General features: G+C 36.2%; 1 protein-coding gene across 3 annotated transcripts in view; it reads right to left on the bottom strand.

Moving 5' to 3' along the window:
• HEATR4 (HEAT repeat containing 4) overlaps positions 1-18,239 on the bottom strand; it is a 95,437-nt gene that overhangs the window by 55,453 nt on the left and 21,745 nt on the right. For 2 of the 3 annotated variants that reach the window (XM_031952557.1, XM_031952556.1), the window contains exons 5-8: positions 9,978-10,178; positions 6,322-6,465; positions 5,389-5,568; positions 4,160-4,320 (exon numbers count right to left, since the gene is read on the bottom strand). In XM_031952557.1, coding sequence (XP_031808417.1) covers positions 4,160-4,320; positions 5,389-5,568; positions 6,322-6,465; positions 9,978-10,178 — 686 coding nt within the window. The remainder of the gene's footprint in view (positions 1-4,159; positions 4,321-5,388; positions 5,569-6,321; positions 6,466-9,977; positions 10,179-18,239) is intronic. The other variant, XM_031952559.1, reaches the window with a different exon arrangement.

Here is an 18,239-nt window from a genome sequence, read left to right as displayed (position 1 = left end):
ATTTTATTTCTATATCATAAGTTTTATTTTTTTATTTTTAGCATTCTTAAGTTTCAGATTCTCTCCCTTCTTTATAGTCTCCCTGTCAACTATTGAGAAGGCAAGAATTATATTAATATGCATTATTAACACTCCTTCAGTCTAGACCATCAACAAAACAAAAAATCAAACCCTGATTTGTAGTGATTGCGTTTTCTGAGGTATAAATGTTTACCTCTGAATAGACAGAACTTTAGTAATACTAATAATGCTTAATCTATTCCTAGTGAGAGAGCAATCAGGGGAACACATATACAGTGTTGGCCTGTTTGCTCTATGTGTGGTAGGTAGCCAAACTCATAACATCATACAATTCTGCATCTCGCAGAACATCAAGGCTGTTCTTCAGGAAATGCCAACTTTGGTCCTACTTCCTTTAACTTTACCAGTTAGAGCAATCCTAGGTAGAAAGACCAAGACACCCAGTCAGCCTTCTGCTGAATACAATCATTAGCCAAGCCCCAGTAGGAACTTTTTAGGCAAGTCCTTTGAGGCTGTTCCTGTCCCATTTGAGTTATCTCTTACCCATATGCTCCTTTATACTTTTCTTTCCCCACCATACTGATATGCCTACAGATGAGACTGTGCATGTGTTGGAATCCACCTTGCTGCCACAATTCCTCTGACTTGATGCAGCTTACAAAAATTCACATGATCACTTCAGCTGCTTCCTTTTACTTCCATCAACTGAAGCAATTTCTTTCTATAAACATGTGCAATCTTCATCCATACTATGAATCCTCTTCCTGTCTTGCAGGACATTAAAAATATTTTTTTCCCCTCGTGATCAGGTTCACTCTTATGCTTTGCTTAATAATATTCTTAATTCATGAGCATTTCAGAATCTTTGCTTCTGAGATGTTTGCTTCTTCACTTTAATAGTTATAACATCTCAGATTGGTAAGAAATACTAGATATGATCCAATTTTAAAACGTACCTGGAACAATAATCCATCCTTTCCTTCTTAAATCAACACTTTTTAAACTTTTTCCACTAGTGACCCCTTTTTGCCTGAGAAACTCCTATGTGATCCTGAGTATTTGGCATATAAAATAGACATACAAATCAAACATTTACTGATAATAAATCATCATTTCATGACTCCCACATTCAGTTATACAATCCTATGTGGGGTTGAGATTTTCAGTTTAAGAAGCTTTGTCCTAAATATCCTACTTAGAAGTTGCCTCTGGGTACCACCTGAAGGTTGGGGACAGTTGTATATGATGTCAATCACCTGGTCCCACACCTACTTAATGATAATGTTAATAACACAAACACATAATCCAAGGGTAGAAAAAAGTAGGATTGGATCTAAGGTTTTCTAGATCCTGGTTCAGTATTCTTTGTACCACAACACATCACCTCTGGCTAACTATTTTGATGGAAAAGATTTTGTTTAAACAGTCTGCTACTGTTTAAACCTCCTTCCTTTACATTTTTTTCATTAGTTCCTTTGATATTCTTGATGTTTTATTTTTCCAAATATTATTTTCTAGTTCAATAAAGTAATTTTTTGACATTAATTAAGATGGCATTGAATTTAGGTAAAGTTTCATTTTTATTAGGTAGGTCCTGCCTAACCATGAATAATTAATATTTCTAAAATTATTTAAATATGATTTGTATAAAAAGTTTTTTTTCTTAAAAATAATTTTCTTTATATAATTCTTGTTTGTTTTAGCTGGTGGATTTTTAGTTATTTTATACCGTCCAGAGATTAGTAGAATAATTGACAACCTATTTATGTGGCTTCTGAGTTGTCTAATTGATTGGACTAGGGATCTGTAATTGTCTTTTTTGCTATGTGAGACTTATACTCATTTGGGCCCCACAGGTTATATGGCTTTAATGCTGCCTTCTTTATACCTATGAAAACATGGCTTATTGCCGAGTTCATTATTTAGGGAGAAATTTAATTAAATAGGTGCAATCAATACCTGAACTTCCTTCAAGTCCAGACTTTGTTAGTTACTATCTCCTATGCATGCATGAGCCAATTCTTTTCTGAGAGTCTGCTTATCTCTGCTGATAGATACACAGTGGAAGCTCAGCTTATCAGTAAGATTGCTTTTCTATTTTCTAGCCTATGAAGTGGCAGTAGGCTGAAGCAGCTTTTATTAGTCCCTTGATGACTGGGTCTGAATTTAATAAAGATAATGAAATCAAATATTGCTCAAAATATTAAAATATAAAAATTGCAATCCATATCTAGCTCAGAGTCCTCATCCCATCTGTGGATTCAATTCACTTCTTACTATATTAATAGAGTTAGAGACAGTATTCTGTAAGCAAAGAGTTATTTGGACATAGAAAAAAAGTGAAAAGGCAATTAGACCAAATATTCCTGTAGGGAGAGATTTGTCTCCAACCATATCCTAGCTTTCTTCCTGGATGCTTCTCAGATCTTTTGGTGTAGAATGATAGAATCCCAAATAGATATACAGGAAGACTGTGAAAAGCAATTGTAGGAAGAATGTGTACTACTTATCTCAAACTTGACCGCAAGGGGAATTGGTTTTCCTGTCTTGTCAAGGTCAGAGCAAAGAAGAAAGGGAGTGAAAAGAAGTTACAAGGTATATAATTAGCATCCTTTTATCCTAACTTGTAACTTCTCCATTGCAAATGAAATTTCAACTAAACCCCCAATATGTCTGGTTTTTAACCCCAAAAAGACTTAGGGGAGAGGCAACCTCCCTCTCATATAATAAGTTAACCAGGCATTGCTCTACCAGTCTCTTTCTATCCCTATAAATCAACTCTATGGGCTCAGGATAGAACAATAATTCAGAAGGTAAGATAAATTTTTCCTGGCTATAACTATTTAATGTTTGTTTTTTAAAATCAATATTTGGATAAATGCATAGATGGCATGTTTATCAAACTTTCTGGTGGCACAAAATTGGGAAGGATACCTTAAGATCTTGACAGGAAATGGACCAAATATACTTAAGATGACACTTAATGGGAGAGAATATAACAAATATAAAAACCAAGCCTTTTACTTAGATTCAAAAAAAATCAAATTCATGTGCACTAAAGGAAGCATAACTAAATGCCAATTTTTATGAAAAAAAAATAAAAGTGGATTTTAATAGTCTATGAACTCAGTAGTATGTTATAGCAATCAAGAAAGCTAACATAATATTAGGCAGCATTAAGAGAGGCATAATATTAAGGAATGAGGCAATGACAATCTTGCTACATTCTACTTTTGAGCATTGTGTTCAGTTAAGTTCAGCATATTTTAAGAAAACATTGAGAAATTTGAGATTATACAAAGAATGGCAACCAACATGGGTAAGAGTCTCAAATTCCTGTCTTATGAGATTTGATTGAAGTAACAGCGAGTGTTTAGTTTTGAGAAGAAAAAAATCAGGGGCTCTTAGACTGATGACTAAGTTTTGGAAGCACCTTTCAGTGGAAAAGGAGATTATTTTTATTCTTTTTGTACCCAGAAAACAGAACTAGGAGAAACAGATAGTTGTTTCCAAGTTTAAAGTCAATGTGAGGAAAAACTTCCAAACAATTAGAGTTATACAAAAATAAAATGAATGGGTTGTCTTTGCAGGAGATTTTCAAATAAAAATTGAATGACTACTTGTTGGGCATGTTGTCGACAGGATTCTCATTCAGAAATGGGTCTGGATTAGATGAAACTTTGAATTTACTTCCAATTTTTTGAGTATGTGAACATTCCAGAATCCCGACTACTGTTTCCTACAAACCTTTGAACCTTTTATTTGATTTCTCATAGGGAAACTGAAGGCTCTATTATTCTCAGCTTCCCTGCCTTGAGAATTAACTACCCTCAACTTTCCCAAATTCTAACCCAGGCTCTGTCCAAACCTTGATGTGTGTGTCATTGTGGCTCTAGACATACCAGTTCACAAAGTCACCATAAATAATCAGGCATGTAAAAAATGCTTATGTTTTTGGAAGACTCTGAATGATTCCTTTCAGTGATGAGATATTAGTATAGACTGTGGAGTCTACTCCTGTGAAGAGAGCTTAATAGAAAAATATACAATCCCACCATAATTTGGCTATATGAGTAGTAAAAGATCTTATTTTTGTTTTGGTTCTCTCTGTGTGTATGCTTCCAGAATGGGCACCTACTGTCTTATTGCTGAGATGACTCAATAGGACACAACTTTGTTCCTCTGTTTCCTTATCTTTTCTGTAAAACAGTTGAAAGAGGATTCTCTTCACCACAGCAAAAGAAGCAACCCCGTCCAAAGCCAGGCACTGGGCTGCTGCCCAGCTATCAGCATCGTTGCCTGTCAGATGGAATTGGAAGAAGGGTAGAAGAAAAACCATGGAGCAGTTAGAACTGATTTCCAGATTGCCTCTAAGGAGACCATTCTAAGGCTGTCTGTCTGGGATGATTGCACCTAAAGTCTACCCTATAACTCCCTGAAACCCTAAATCATGTTCTCACTTTAGATGGGCTACCCAGGTGACTTAGCTAGGGATGAGAAGGAATAAGTGCTCCTTAAAGTATACCCATAGCTTGAATAAACAACTATAATTAGGGATTTCCAAAGAGCATTCACACCCTTATTTCTTCTCCATCTCTTCCCCCATCTTAAATGCTTTGAGCAATATCCAATAAACATTGAAATGGTACATAATGTCTCTCATATAATAGACACTCAATAAATGCTTCATTGATTGATTCAACAGGAATTTTTCTTAAAAGGTACTGAGGAAAGGAATATATACTGGAAACAGTGATAATAAAGACAGATCTCAGTTAAAAAAAAAAAGAAAAAGAAAAAGAAAAACTGCATTCTTTGGACAAAGTCCACTTGCCTCTTCAATTACTGTCTACCACCTTTTTTGGGAATTACGATCTTTGAGAATGGAGAGGAATAGCATCCTGATGATGATTGCTCTGTCAAAGTTCCTTGAAGAAGCCTGATTTTCAGGCTTCCCCCTCTATTCTAGGGTCTAGAATAGCTCAATTCCCTGAGGGTCATTTGACCTCTATGACCCTTACCTGAGCTCTCTCTTTCTTCAGATAACATGACTTAACTTTTGAGGATATGAAAAAATTGTCATATCTCTGCTTAATAACCTTGTCATGCTCTGTTTAATTGGAGCTCCTATATAATCACTCTGATTAGAGGTCTATTTGGACCATGAGACTAATAGCCCAGAGACTATCTGAGAATAACATATTAGAACTGTAGGCAGGGGAGACTGGAAGAAACAATCGCTTCTGGCATGATTCTGGCAAACCCTAAACAATAGCAAGTTTTCCAGAGTGGAAAGTGAAGAATGACCGAAGGCCGCCTTCAGTATTGCTGATTTGGAGGAAAGGTGATGGTATGTCAGCCCCTCACCTTTTGCCAGGGCATCCTGCATGATGTTTTGGGCTTGGCTGTCATGGGCTCGGATGGCGTACTGACACAAAGCTGCTGCCATGCGCACATTGGCTTTCTTATGTGTTAGTGCTTCCTTGATCAGAGGCTGTAGTTCCTTTGGTATCTCATCGACAGGCAGACTATCAATCTCTTCACTGTCTGAGGGAAGAGAGGGAAGTTCCCCCAGGATTCTGGCAACAAAGGGCTAGTTATTCTCTTATAAGGAAGGGAGGGTGGGCTACCTAAAGAGAACAATGTGGATTAATAAGGAACTTTTTGACTATCTGATTGTGGAAAAGATGGACATGAAGACAACTAACAGAATTAATGTGACATGACTCTGTGTGAATGTCAGGAAGTTATGTTTAGATCTAATGCAGCCTCAAGTAAATATTATCCTATTTATTGTGGCTATAAGATACTATAGACCTTGGAGAGTGGCGCAAGAGAATTGAATTTAAAAAAAAATTCAAACCATGGACAATTGATGGCACATTTGTACTTTTTTCTACCACACAATCTGTTATAAGCTAATAAATGGCCAAGAAATTTAGAGATGGAGAGAATTCCCTTAAATACTTGTACTTGTTTCAATTTTTTATTCGTCTGCATATCTATATAACAAGGGTGATCAGGAGAACTCCCCAATTTGTCGGACTGGGGCACCTCACAGTTAGAAGGTGATTCATTTTAAAGAGAAAACTAAAATCCAAATAAAGTGAAGACAGGGGAAGAGCAATAATGGAATTAGAATTAAGAGTTAAGAGGAAAATTGTCTAAAGTCAAAGGTAATGCATTAGTCACCATTTGTCTGTCTGTTGGGTTTTTGTTCCTTCCCACCCTATTTCTCATTGAGAAAAATGTAGACTTTTCTCATAGGCCCCATGGGGCAAAATCTTTGATTCTTTCTACCTGAATCTTCCACAACGACTTCAAATCGAGGTCGTTCCACAGCAGCTGAGGCACAAGTGATGATGGCTTCAATCTTTATCTCATCCTGCACATTTTTCAAGCTTCGTAGCAGTCCCTCCACTGTAGCATCTTGCCACCGGATAGCTGAAATCAGGGATAGAAGTGGGAAAATGAACAGGGGTAGAGGGAGGAGGGTGTAGAGGAAATGAGAAGAAAGTTACTCAGTTAAGATTGGGTTCTACCGCACACCCAGGTTACCAAAAAGTCATTTTTTTTTTCATGAGGAAGAACCATTTAAAACGAGGCAAATTCTCCACTATAGAGAAGTCATTTTATGGGGTAGAGTTTCTAGGAAAGGAGATGGAATAGGAAGGATGGTGATCTGGGGAAATGTGATTTCCCTTGTGATGTCCCTGACCAATTTCTTTCATCATTTATAGGGAATTCTTAAACACCTAGAAAATGTGTAGGAAGGGTTGTTTTTCTTCCAAATTATTTCCCTGGACTTCATGGTCTTTCTCCTCTCCCCTCTCCTATGGTATGTCTATGGCCATAGAAAATTTTCTCAGATCTCAACAAAATAAACAGATTTGGACCTAGTTAGTAATTGGACAGAAGACTTCTTGGAAATATTAGGTGATGAAGACTTTTTTGTTTTTGTTTTAGTGATCCAATGGAAAGGGTTCTGAATTTAGAGTTGGGGGCCTGGGTCCTAAATCGTGGCTTTGCCATTTACTACGTGACTTTGGGGAAGTGCTTTTATTTTTCTAGGTCTTATTTTTTTCATCTGTAAAATAAGGGGACTGGATCAAATAGTTTCTAAAATCCCTTTCCACTCTAAAATTTTAATCCTATGATCTCTTCCACTCAGCTTCCATTGCAATATAATACTTGGCCACTTTTAATTGCATAATTCTTTTATGTTATATAGTATAATTAACATGATAAATAGGTTTCACTTACAAACTGATACTTTGAATAGTTATTCTTACTTTTTTAAAAAACCTTATTCCTAATCCTATTTCAATCTAGGTCCTCTTTCTCTTTGGATTCACATTGACTCTGAGAATATAAATTCTTTTTGCTTTGACTCCTCTGTTTATTTCTTAATTTCAGGTTATACCTGAAATTTCAACTGTCTGAGCCCCTTACTTAACCCACTTTCTGAATTTCTCTCCACACACTTTTTAAAACAAGTTTTTGTTCTTTAGGTTTTTTGAATCTAATGACTCAATTCATCGTATGCTGACCTTTCTGAGCCCTGTCTTAATCCTTCCTTGGTTCTTGGTTCCTCTCTTCCCCATTATAATAGAATCATAGAATATCTAAGCTCAAAGGAATCTTATAAATTAACCAGTTGGCTTCTTCTCTCACCAATTGTACATATGAATAACATGAGATATGAAGGTTAATTGGTTTGTTCCAAGTGAACCAAATGTCTTCTGATGGAGACAGGGCCTGAACCCAGATTTCCTGACTCCCTAGTTCATGGGGCTTTCTGTTATAGCCTACTGCCTCCTCAGTTGACTGCACTCTGGGAACATCAACGATGTTCTCAGCCTCTTGCAGGTCTATTCCAGTCCTCTTGGTACTTCAGGGTCAGTGTTTTTTCTCAGAAACCATTAGTATAGGGACAGCTATAGTGACACCATTTTAAAGTAATGAAACTTGATCAAGATCCAAGGAAAATTATTAAAGCCTGAAACTACACTAAGACTTTTGGGACGCTTTGTATATAAAAGGAAATTAAATGATTTACCTACAGTTAGTAATTTGTAGAACTTCGACTTAAACTAAATGATTTGCCTTCAAATCCCAGGTATTTGCCTGTCAGACTGATAATATCAAACTCCTATATTAATTTAATTCGCTTATTTATTTTTAGTGAAAGAACTCTGCTTCACTTGCAGTATTGTTGTCCTGAAGCCCACCCCCTTTTTTTTAGGTCCTTCATTTCTGATTGGTGACTCCCTCCCAGGACCATTATTTTAGGAAGAATCCTCACCAGGTTTCACCTCTCTCCTGAACTCTTCCGCCTTATCATCTGCAGCTATTGCTCCTGTGTGTGTACCATTTCTATCCTCTTCTATTTTCCTGCTTCCCTTTATGGATTATCTTCTCATTATAATAAGTTCCTTGGGGTCAAGAACTGTTTTGTTTAATTTTATTTGCATCCTCAGTACTTAGCATGATGATTGGCACATGTTATGGAGCAGTTTAAATCCTATCTTATTCTTTGTGATCATATTTGGGATTTTCTTGGCAAAAATGCTTTTTCATTTCCTACTCTGGTTCATTTTACAGATGAAAAACTGGAAAAATGATTTGCCCACGGTGATATAGCTAGTAAGTGTCTGAGACCAGATTTAAATTCAAGAAGATGAGTCATTCTGATTTCAGACCCTTTGTTCAGTTATGTTTGACTCTCCAAGACACCATATGGGCTTTCCTTGAAACAGATACTTTTTTTTTTTAAGCTTATTTTACAGATGAGGAAAGTGAGGCAAACAAGGTTAAGTGCCTAGTCCAGAGTCACACAGCTAGTTAAGTTTCTGAAGCTAAATTTGAACTCAGGAAGCTAAATCTTCCTGACTCTTAGCCTTCTACAATCCCACCTTCTAAATCCATAATTTCTTTTGCCTAAGGCTCCAGGGGTCCTCAAACTACGGCCTGTTGGCCAGATGCGGCAGCTGAGGATGTTTTTCCCCCTCACTCAGGGCTATGAAGTTTCTTTATTTAAAGGCCCACAAAACAAAGTTTTTGTTTTTACTATAGTCGGGCCTTCCAACAGTCTGAGGGACAGTGAACTGGCCCCCTATTTAAAACGTTTGAAGACCCCTGGAGCTGAATGGTTTTTAATTAAATAAGTCACTAATGGCATTCCCCTAGAAAGCAGTTGATTATTCCTCTTATTCATTTAGTGATCATTTATTGTGAATCTATTATTTGCAGTTTGTGGCTTACTGGATAAAGTGATAGCTAGGCTTAGAGTCTGGAAGACCTGAATTCAAAGGCCAGTGGCTAGCCATCTGACCACAGGGAACTCTTCTTGGTGCCCTAGCTTCCTCATCTGAGCCTCATCTTCCTAATCTGTAAAATGATAATCATAATCCTGTAGTCCCTGTCTCACCTGAGTTGTTAAGGGATCATATGAGGTAATATATGCAAAGATTTTGCAAACTTGAAGGTTTTTTAAAAAGGGTGATCCAAAAGTGGTAGTATGGTCTAAAGTTTTAATAGATTTAAACTCTTGTACGATTTTTGGAATACCCTGAATACATATTAGGCAACTCTCTAAACCTATTACTAAAGATAAATTGCTAATCTGCTTTTACAGGAGTTTCTATACCCAGAATTCATTACAGTGGAGAAATTAAAAGTTGGGCCTCTCCCTTATCCAGTCTCCACTTACTCAGCCTCAAAGTTAGTTATCATTGTTAATTACTATGTTATAATCTGAGAAATATAGAGATATTCTGGACACAGTTCCTGCCCTAGAAACCTAAGAGAAAATCTGAATTTTGTTCATTTTTATGGATGGAGAATAGAAGCAGTATAATATTTCTGGGACCTTGCCTCATGGGAATCTCTCCAGCCCCAGAAACTTTATGGAGATATGGCATACAAAATGGAATTCTCTTCTTAAAGGCTCTTACTTAAAAACCAGGCATTCTTCCATTCTTGCAGCATTTTCCGGAGGACTTGTATCTCCCAGGACACATTTTTCTCAACTTTTTGGGAAAAATCCTTCTTTACTCTTCTGGTCTTGCCAATAGTCTCTTGGCTCAATTGTAGGAGGTCCTTGGCTGGAGTGGGCAAAGCTGTCCAACGGAAGGCTCCCCTTGTGGGCCTAGAAACTGTCCCAATAAGATGGAATGTGATTATTTTTTTGCCTAGCCCTTCATCTTTGTTCCTTCTGCCCCTAAAATGAAGTGATAGCATCTAGCAGTCGCTAACACTGATTCAAGGTAGTCAAGAGTTCTCCTTGGCAAAACCTTAAGATAAACTATATTCTTTTGATTACACAGTGCCCTAAGTAGTAAGGAACTATAGGCTCATATGGTATATTGATAGATCATAAGGAGAGAAATCAAGAGTCCTGATTAGGGATGTAAAATTTACAGGAATTTTGAAATCTTGGTGGGGCATAAGAACTAGGGAGAGGTTTTTTTATTCTTTTTATGCAACTAGACTTATCTTTTGTATTACAAGTGACCATGTGTACTAGTTACGATATCACCTATAATAGGAGTACTATCATAGGATAACCCCATGTGTGACAATCAGTAGGGAGAGAGAGAGAAAATTCCTCTTCCTCTTTGTCCTGGGCTTCTGGCTTGCTAAATACACTAGATAAATGATGATTCCAAATTGAAATCCCCTTTATTTTGTTATTTATTTATTCAATTTCACTTTGAACTGGTTTAGGAAGCTATCACAGGTAGCATCACCAGGTTTGTGATTTTTTGGGGAGAATCATGGCGAAAGGCAGGGCTTCTCTCTTGTCTGTCTCTCCTTTCTAGTTTTGTTTTGTTTTTTTAAATAGGAATGGATGTTGTATTTTTCTTTTTCTTTCAATTATTTATTTTTAACATTTTTTTCATATTTTGAGTTCTAAATTCTCTTCTTCCCTCCTACCCACCTTCCATTAAGTGAGAAGAGAAGCAAAATGATATCAATTATTCAAGTGAAATCATGCAAAACACATCTCCATATTAGCTATATTGACAAAAAAGTAAAAAAAAAAATTAAGCAATAAAATTATACTTCAATTTGCACTTAATAGTTTATCAGTTATCTCTCTGGAGGTGGATAGCCTTTTTTCATCATGAGTCCTTTGGAATGGTCTTGCATCATTATATTGATCAAAGTGGAAAGGTATTTTACAGTTGATGTTCGTTACAAAATGCTGTTACTGTGCACTATGAAATCCTGATTCTTTTCACTTTATTCTGCATTAGTTCATATGGGTCTTGCCATATTTTTTCTTTCTTTTTGAAACCACCCTCCTTGTCATTTTTTATAGCAATAATATACCACAACTTGTTCAGCTACTCCTCATTTTATAGGCATTCCTTCAACTTCCAATTCTTTGCCATCATAAAAAGAGCTGCCATATTCTTATACATATAGGTACTTTTCTTTCTTCTTTAATCTCTTTGGGAGGCAAACCTGATAATGGGATTGCTGGATTAAACGGTATGTACAAATGCCTTTGGGCATGGTTTCAAATTGTTCTCCAGAATGATTGGACCAGTTCACAATTCTAACAATTTATTGGTGTCCCTATTTTTCCTCATTCCTTATAGCATTTATCATTTTTTGGATAACTATAAGGGAGTATCTCAGAGCTGTTTAATTTGCATTTCTCCAATCAATGATACTTTAGAGCATTTTTCCATAACTATAGACAGCTTTGATTTCTTCTGAAAACTTCCTGTTCATATTCTTTTACCATTTACCAATTGGGAAATGGCTATTATTATTTTTTAAAAATTTTACATAGCTCCCTATATTTTAGAGAAAAGAGGCCATTATCAAGAAACTTGCTGTAAAAATTTTTGATACTATTTCATTCTTTATACCACCTTTTAGCACAATGTATGCAGTTTCCCTAACAGTCTGTTTTAATTAGGTCTGTTCTTGTTTTTGCTTTGTCTGAGCTCATTATTGCTACCCCTACCTTTTATACTTTAGCTGAAGCATAATAGATTCTTCTCCAGCCTTTTAACTCTATGTGTGTCTTTCTATTTCATATGTGTTTCTTGTAAACAATATATTGTTGAATTTTGGTAACTAATCCATTCTACAATTCAGTTCCATTTTAGGGATGAGGTTATCCAATTGTGTGGAATAGAGAGATAAGTTGAACTTATAGGAATGTATGAATTCTTTTCCTGTATTTTATTTTCATTATTTCTGTGTTTCCCCTATGACCTGTATAATATGTGCAGGCTCATATTTACTTGAGCCTTGGCCAGCTATAAACATATGTACTTAACCTGAGTTGATGACATTTATCAGTATTTGACATTTATTGATATTTAGTCCATTAGCTTGACCACTATCTGCTTGATTAAGCTGAAGGCCTGATTTTCTGTTTCCTAGAAATCAGGAGATTTGGGGGAAACAGAAACCTTCCATTCCAATCTCTCCAAATAGCAACAACCAATTAGATGCCTCCCCCTCCCCTTCTCAATGCTCTCTTACTTATGTATCTTTACTACTTCTTTAGCTCTCCTACCAGGAGCTTTCTCTTTCTTATCTCGTCATGGGAAGGCTCATCATCCGAGGTTTTTAATAAACAACTTTTTTGCCTTCTACTGCGTGATCTCTGAGTAGACTATTTTGGGTAAGGGTCTTCTACATCCCTCACACCATTCACATTCACAGTTATGATTATTGTGTATTTCTCTCCATATTATATTCTTCTGTTTTTCTTCTTTCTCTTTTTATCCTGTCCCTCCTCAAATGCCTATTTTGCTTCTCATCACTGCTTCCCTTAATCTGTCCTTCCTTTTATAATTGTCCTCTCCTTTTTTCTTATCTCCTTTCCCTCTTATTTCCCTATTGGGGAAGTTATATTTCTATATATAATTGAGTGTATATGTATCATGTATATATGTGTTTGTACAATGTGTATATACATACATACAAACACGTATGCTTGTATGTATGTATATATCCTTCCCTCTTTGAACCAATTCAAATGAGAGTAAGGGTCAAGCATTGTCTGCTAGTGCATCCCTCTTTGTCATCCCATTTTTTGGGGGAAATCATCCCAACAAATCAAATCACATTCATGCCCTCAGTCCATGTAAACTCCTTCTAAATGTAGGGCAGAGCTTTTTAATCTTTTTATATCGTGGAACTTTTTGGAAGTCTGGTGAATACCCTTCTCGAGAATAATAATTTTAAATGAATATAATAAAATATATAAAAGTATAAAGGAATCCTGGTATTTTGAAATAAAGATATAATTTTTCCCACCCGAGTTCTTGGACCCGTGGAATCACAAACACCAGATTAAATGCTTCTGACCTAAGGAATGAGTGAATCAACTATATTATTCAGATCTTTATTGCCTAAAAATAAACTTCAAAACACCAAGTTGGATTATCAGCCACTAAAATATTTTGTGTATAATTTTAGGATAAGTAATAAGAAGAATACACAGACCAGAAGGAAGGGGAGAATAAAGGACTGACCAGTTCAGCTCTTTGGAAATAATAGCAGCTAGTGTTATGTTCTGACTAGAAAAACTGGAGAGCTTTGTCCAGTTCAGTCTCTTTCCTTCCTTCTTTGTGGGGAAGAAAATAAGGGCATAAGAGGAGTTATTCTGTTATTCAAGTTGTATCCTTCTCAACTTGGAAGCTGGACAGGGAAAAGGGTCCACCAATCATGGCTCAGTTATTTATAGTCTGCCAGCGTGGCCATGTCCCTGCTTAATCTTAAGCCTACCACAGCAGCTCTGAATATCAGTTATAAAACTCAGTTCTAAAGAGCTGAGAAGTGTTCTGACTCTGCAGGCCTTGCAAGATAACAAGACCCGACCTCTTGACCTGATCTCTTCTTTTCTGTATTTCCCTGAAACTGTTTGGCCTTTCTCAATGATTTCCCTACTCCTTCCCTTCCCTGTCCTAAAACTGCAATGGCCTGTGGAATCTTGGGAAAGCTTCTGCATTTCTCATAGGATGCAAGATCAGATTCTGATGCATGGTTGAATTGAAAGGAAAAAAATACATATGGACACATTTTTTTATATACACACACTGACACAACATATATATGTATATATGTATGTGTATATTTACACATGCATATATTATTTCAGAGTAAAAAGAACAAAGAAAAGAAAGAAAAAAAGTTAAAAACCGAGGAAGGAAGGATGAAGGAAACTTTAAAATTTCCTCTTACTTTTTTTTTGAAAGACTTTAAAAACTTTTTTCAACACTATTTTATTTTTCCAATAACATGTAAGATAGTTTTCAACATTCATTTTGTTGTTATTGTTGTTGCTGTTTTAATTTTTAAATTTCCTTTTTTCCTGATTATACATTTACATTAATTTTTTTCTTTATTTTTTTCTTTTCTTTTCTTTTTAATTTCATAGCTTTTTATTTACAAGTTATATGTATGGATAATTTTACAACATTGACAATTGCCAAACCTTTTGTTCCAATTTTTCCCCTCCTCCCCACCCCCTCCCCTAGATGGCAGAATGACCAGTAGATGTTAAATATATTAAAGTATAAATTAGATACACAATAAGTATACATGACCAAACCATTATTTTGCTGTACAAAAAGAATCGGACTCTGAAATATTGTACAATTAGCCTGTGAAGAAAATCCAAAATGCAGGCAGGCAAAAATATAGATATTGGGAATTCAACGTAGTGGTTCATAGTCATTTCCCAGAGTTCTTTCGCTGGTTGTAGCTGATTCAGTTCATTACTGATCCATTGGAACTGATTTGGTTCATCTCATTGCTGAAGATGGCCAGGTCCATCAGAACTGATTATTATATAGTATTGTTGTTGAAGTATATAAGAATGTCCTGGCCCTGCTCGTTTTACTCAGCATCAGTTCGTGTAAGTCTCTTCAGGCCTTTCTGAAATCATCCTGTTGGTCATTTCTTACAGAACAGTAATATTTCATAATGTTCATATACCACAATTTATTCAGCCATTCTCCAATTGATGGGCATCTATTCAGTTTCCAGTTTCTGGCCACTACAAACAGGGCTGCCACAAACATTCTTGCACATACACAGTCCCCTTTCCCTTCTTTAAAATCTCTTTGGGACATAAGCCCAGTAGTAACACTGCTGGATCAAAGGGTATGCACAGTTTGATAACTTTTTGAACATAGTTCCAAATTGCTCTCTAGAATGGCTGGATGTATTCACAATTCTACCAACAATGTGTAAGTGTCCCTGTTTTCCCACATCTCTTCCAACATTCTGCATTATCTTTCCCTGTCATTCTAGCCAGTCTGACAGGTGTGTAGTGGTATCTCAGAGTTGTCTTAATTTGCATTTCTCTGATTAATAATGACTTGGAGCATCTTTTCATATGGCTAGAAATAGTTTCTTTCAGTTTCTTCATCTGAGAATTGTCTGTTCATATCCTTTGACCATTTATCAATTGTAGAATGGCTTGATTTCTTATAAATTAAAGTCAATTCTCTAAATATTTTGGAAATGAGTCTTTTATCAGAACCTTTGACTATAAAAATATTTTCCCAGTTTATTGCTTCCCTTCTAATCTTGTCTGCATTAGTTTTGTTTGATGTACATTAATTTTTAACACACATTTCTTTATGAATCAAACATCCATTTTTTCTTTTTAAAGGTTTTGTTTAGTATTTTATTTTCCCCAGTTACAAGCAAAAACATTTAAAAACACTCATTTTTAAAAAAACCTGTGAATTCCAGAATCTCTTCCCTCCTTTCTTTCCACTCCCCAACATTGAGAAGGCAAATAATTCAAGATAGATTATACATGAAACATTCATTTTTTTTTTAAGATTTTGAGTTCCAATTTTTTTCTCCCTCCTTCCCCTCTTCTGAAGACAAGCAAGCAATCTGGTATAGGTTATACATATTCAGTCATTCTAAACATATTTCCATATTAGTTGTGTTGTGAAAGAAAAGTCAGAACAAAAGGGAAAAACTATGAGAAAAAAAGCAAACAAATAAAAAAATTGAAAATAATAGCATTTGTTCTCTTTTTGTATGCAGATGGCATTTTCTATCCCAAGTCTACTGATACTGTCTTGGATCACTGTATTGTTGAGAAGAGCTAAGGATCATAGTTGATCAAAACATAATCTTGCTGTTAAGAGTATACAATGTGCTCCTGGGTCTGCTCACTTCACTTCCCTCAGTATCAGTTCAAGACTTTCCAGGCTTTTCTGAAAACGGCTTGATTATCATTTCTTATAGAACAGTAATATTCCATCACATTCATATACCATAACTTATTCAACCATTCTCCAGCTGATGGGCATCCACTCATTTTTTTTTCTTACCACCACAAAAAGAGTTGCCACAAACATTTTTACACATGTAGGTCCTTTTCCCTTTTTTATGATCTCTTTGGTTGTTGGATCAAAGGGTATGTACATTTTGATAGTCCTTTGAGCATAGTTCCAAATTGCTCTCCAGAATAATTTCTTCTTACTTTAGAAGTAACTGTCATCTCATTTTAAGAGCTCCCTCCCCTCCCCCAATTTCATTTGATTCTCTGAATCAAGAAGGGAACAATTCAGTTGGCTGGGAAAGCAAAGTAGCAACATTTCTGGGTATTCAGAGCAATTGTAGAATAAAACTGGAGAGAAGAAGGTCATGGGATTCCCTTCTCTCTCTCTCTCTCTCTCCTTCTTCCTTTCTCTCTCTGTATTTGTATCTCTCTCTTCCTCCCTCTCTTCTCTCTCTCTGTCTCTCTGTTTCTCTCTCTCTGTCTCTCTGTCTCTCTCTCTTCTTTCTCCCCTCCCTCCCTCCTTGTCTCTCTGGCTCTCCTCTCTCTTCTCTCTCTCTCTCTCTCTCTCTCTCTCTCTCTCTCTCTCTCTCTCTCTCTCTCCTCTCTGTCTCTCTGCCTCTCTCCTCTCTTTCTCTCTCTTTCTCTCTCTTCTTCTTCTTCTTCTTCTTCTTCTTCTTCTTCTTCTTCTTCTTCTTCTTCTTCTTCTTCTTCTTCTTCTTCTTCTTCTTCTCTCTCTCTCTGTCTCTCTGTTTCTCTCTCTCTGTCTCTCTGTCTCTCTCTCTTCTTTCTCCCCTCCCTCCCTCCTTGTCTCTCTGGCTCTCCTCTCTCTCTGTCTCTGTCTCTTTTTCTGTCTCTTTAGAGTTCTAAAATAGAAAAAATCATAAGCTGGAAGCTGCCTATGGATATCATCACTGCTAAAATCTTCTTCCCATCAGTCATGTACCTTTGAAAGGTAATTACTTGACATTTAGGAGACAGTGCATCTATCAAAGAACAGAGACAAACACCTGGGAGACACAAAAAGATACAGCCATCTAAAGAAGGCAATAATTTATTTCAGAGAATGAAACTTTTGGAAATTGAGTCAAGCTGAAGAAAGACCATCACCCAGGGAGCTCAGCTGAGCAACCTGATCAGCAGAGACAATGTACCCAAGGGGAAGTGTGTGAGAGTTGCATAGAGAGAAATAGCAGAATCTTATCTACTGATGATCAAAAGAATTAGGCCTGCAGCCAAAAATAGTATATCCAGCAAAATTTTCTATATTAAACAAGAAGAAATGGACATTCAATAAACTTGCAGATTTTCAGAACTTTCTGTCAACCAAACCCAAACTTAGTAGAAAATTATATAACAGCCAATAACAAAGATCAATTTAAGGAACTCAACATAGATAGATTATGGGTTGTTTTTAACATGGGAAATTTATACCATATGCCTAAGAGTGACATCAACAACATGACAGCTCAAAAAAAAGATTGGGGCAGGGTTTAGGTAAAAATAATAATTATGTCATACATATGAGATATAGAGGAAGAATAGACACAGAAACATTAGAGGAGAGAGGAGGGCTCAAAGTTCTGAAAACCTACTCACATAGGAATTTGGTTAAATATACAACACTACATTTATACCATGAAGGATATAGCACCCTCCAAAATCTATAAAGACATAAAGGAAGAGGGATGGGCACATGGGGAAGCAAAGGGTAAGGGAAGACAACAAGGGAGGGATCCATGGGTGAGGGGAGATTAAGTAATAGCAAGACAAATTAGGAGCAGAATTAAAGCCAAGAGTAAGGAAGGGATAGGAAATAAGTGTGTGTCTATGTGTGGAGGTATGCATGTGTATGTATGTATGTGTATGTATATATCTACATATGTATATTTATAAAATCCTTTCTTAACTATAGCCTGCTTGGAAATACTAAGGG

The sequence above is a fragment of the Sarcophilus harrisii genome, chromosome 2, assembly GCF_902635505.1.
Source record: "Sarcophilus harrisii chromosome 2, mSarHar1.11, whole genome shotgun sequence".
Classification (NCBI taxonomy): domain Eukaryota; kingdom Metazoa; phylum Chordata; class Mammalia; order Dasyuromorphia; family Dasyuridae; genus Sarcophilus; species Sarcophilus harrisii.
This window is presented reverse-complemented; position numbering and strand designations above follow the sequence as displayed.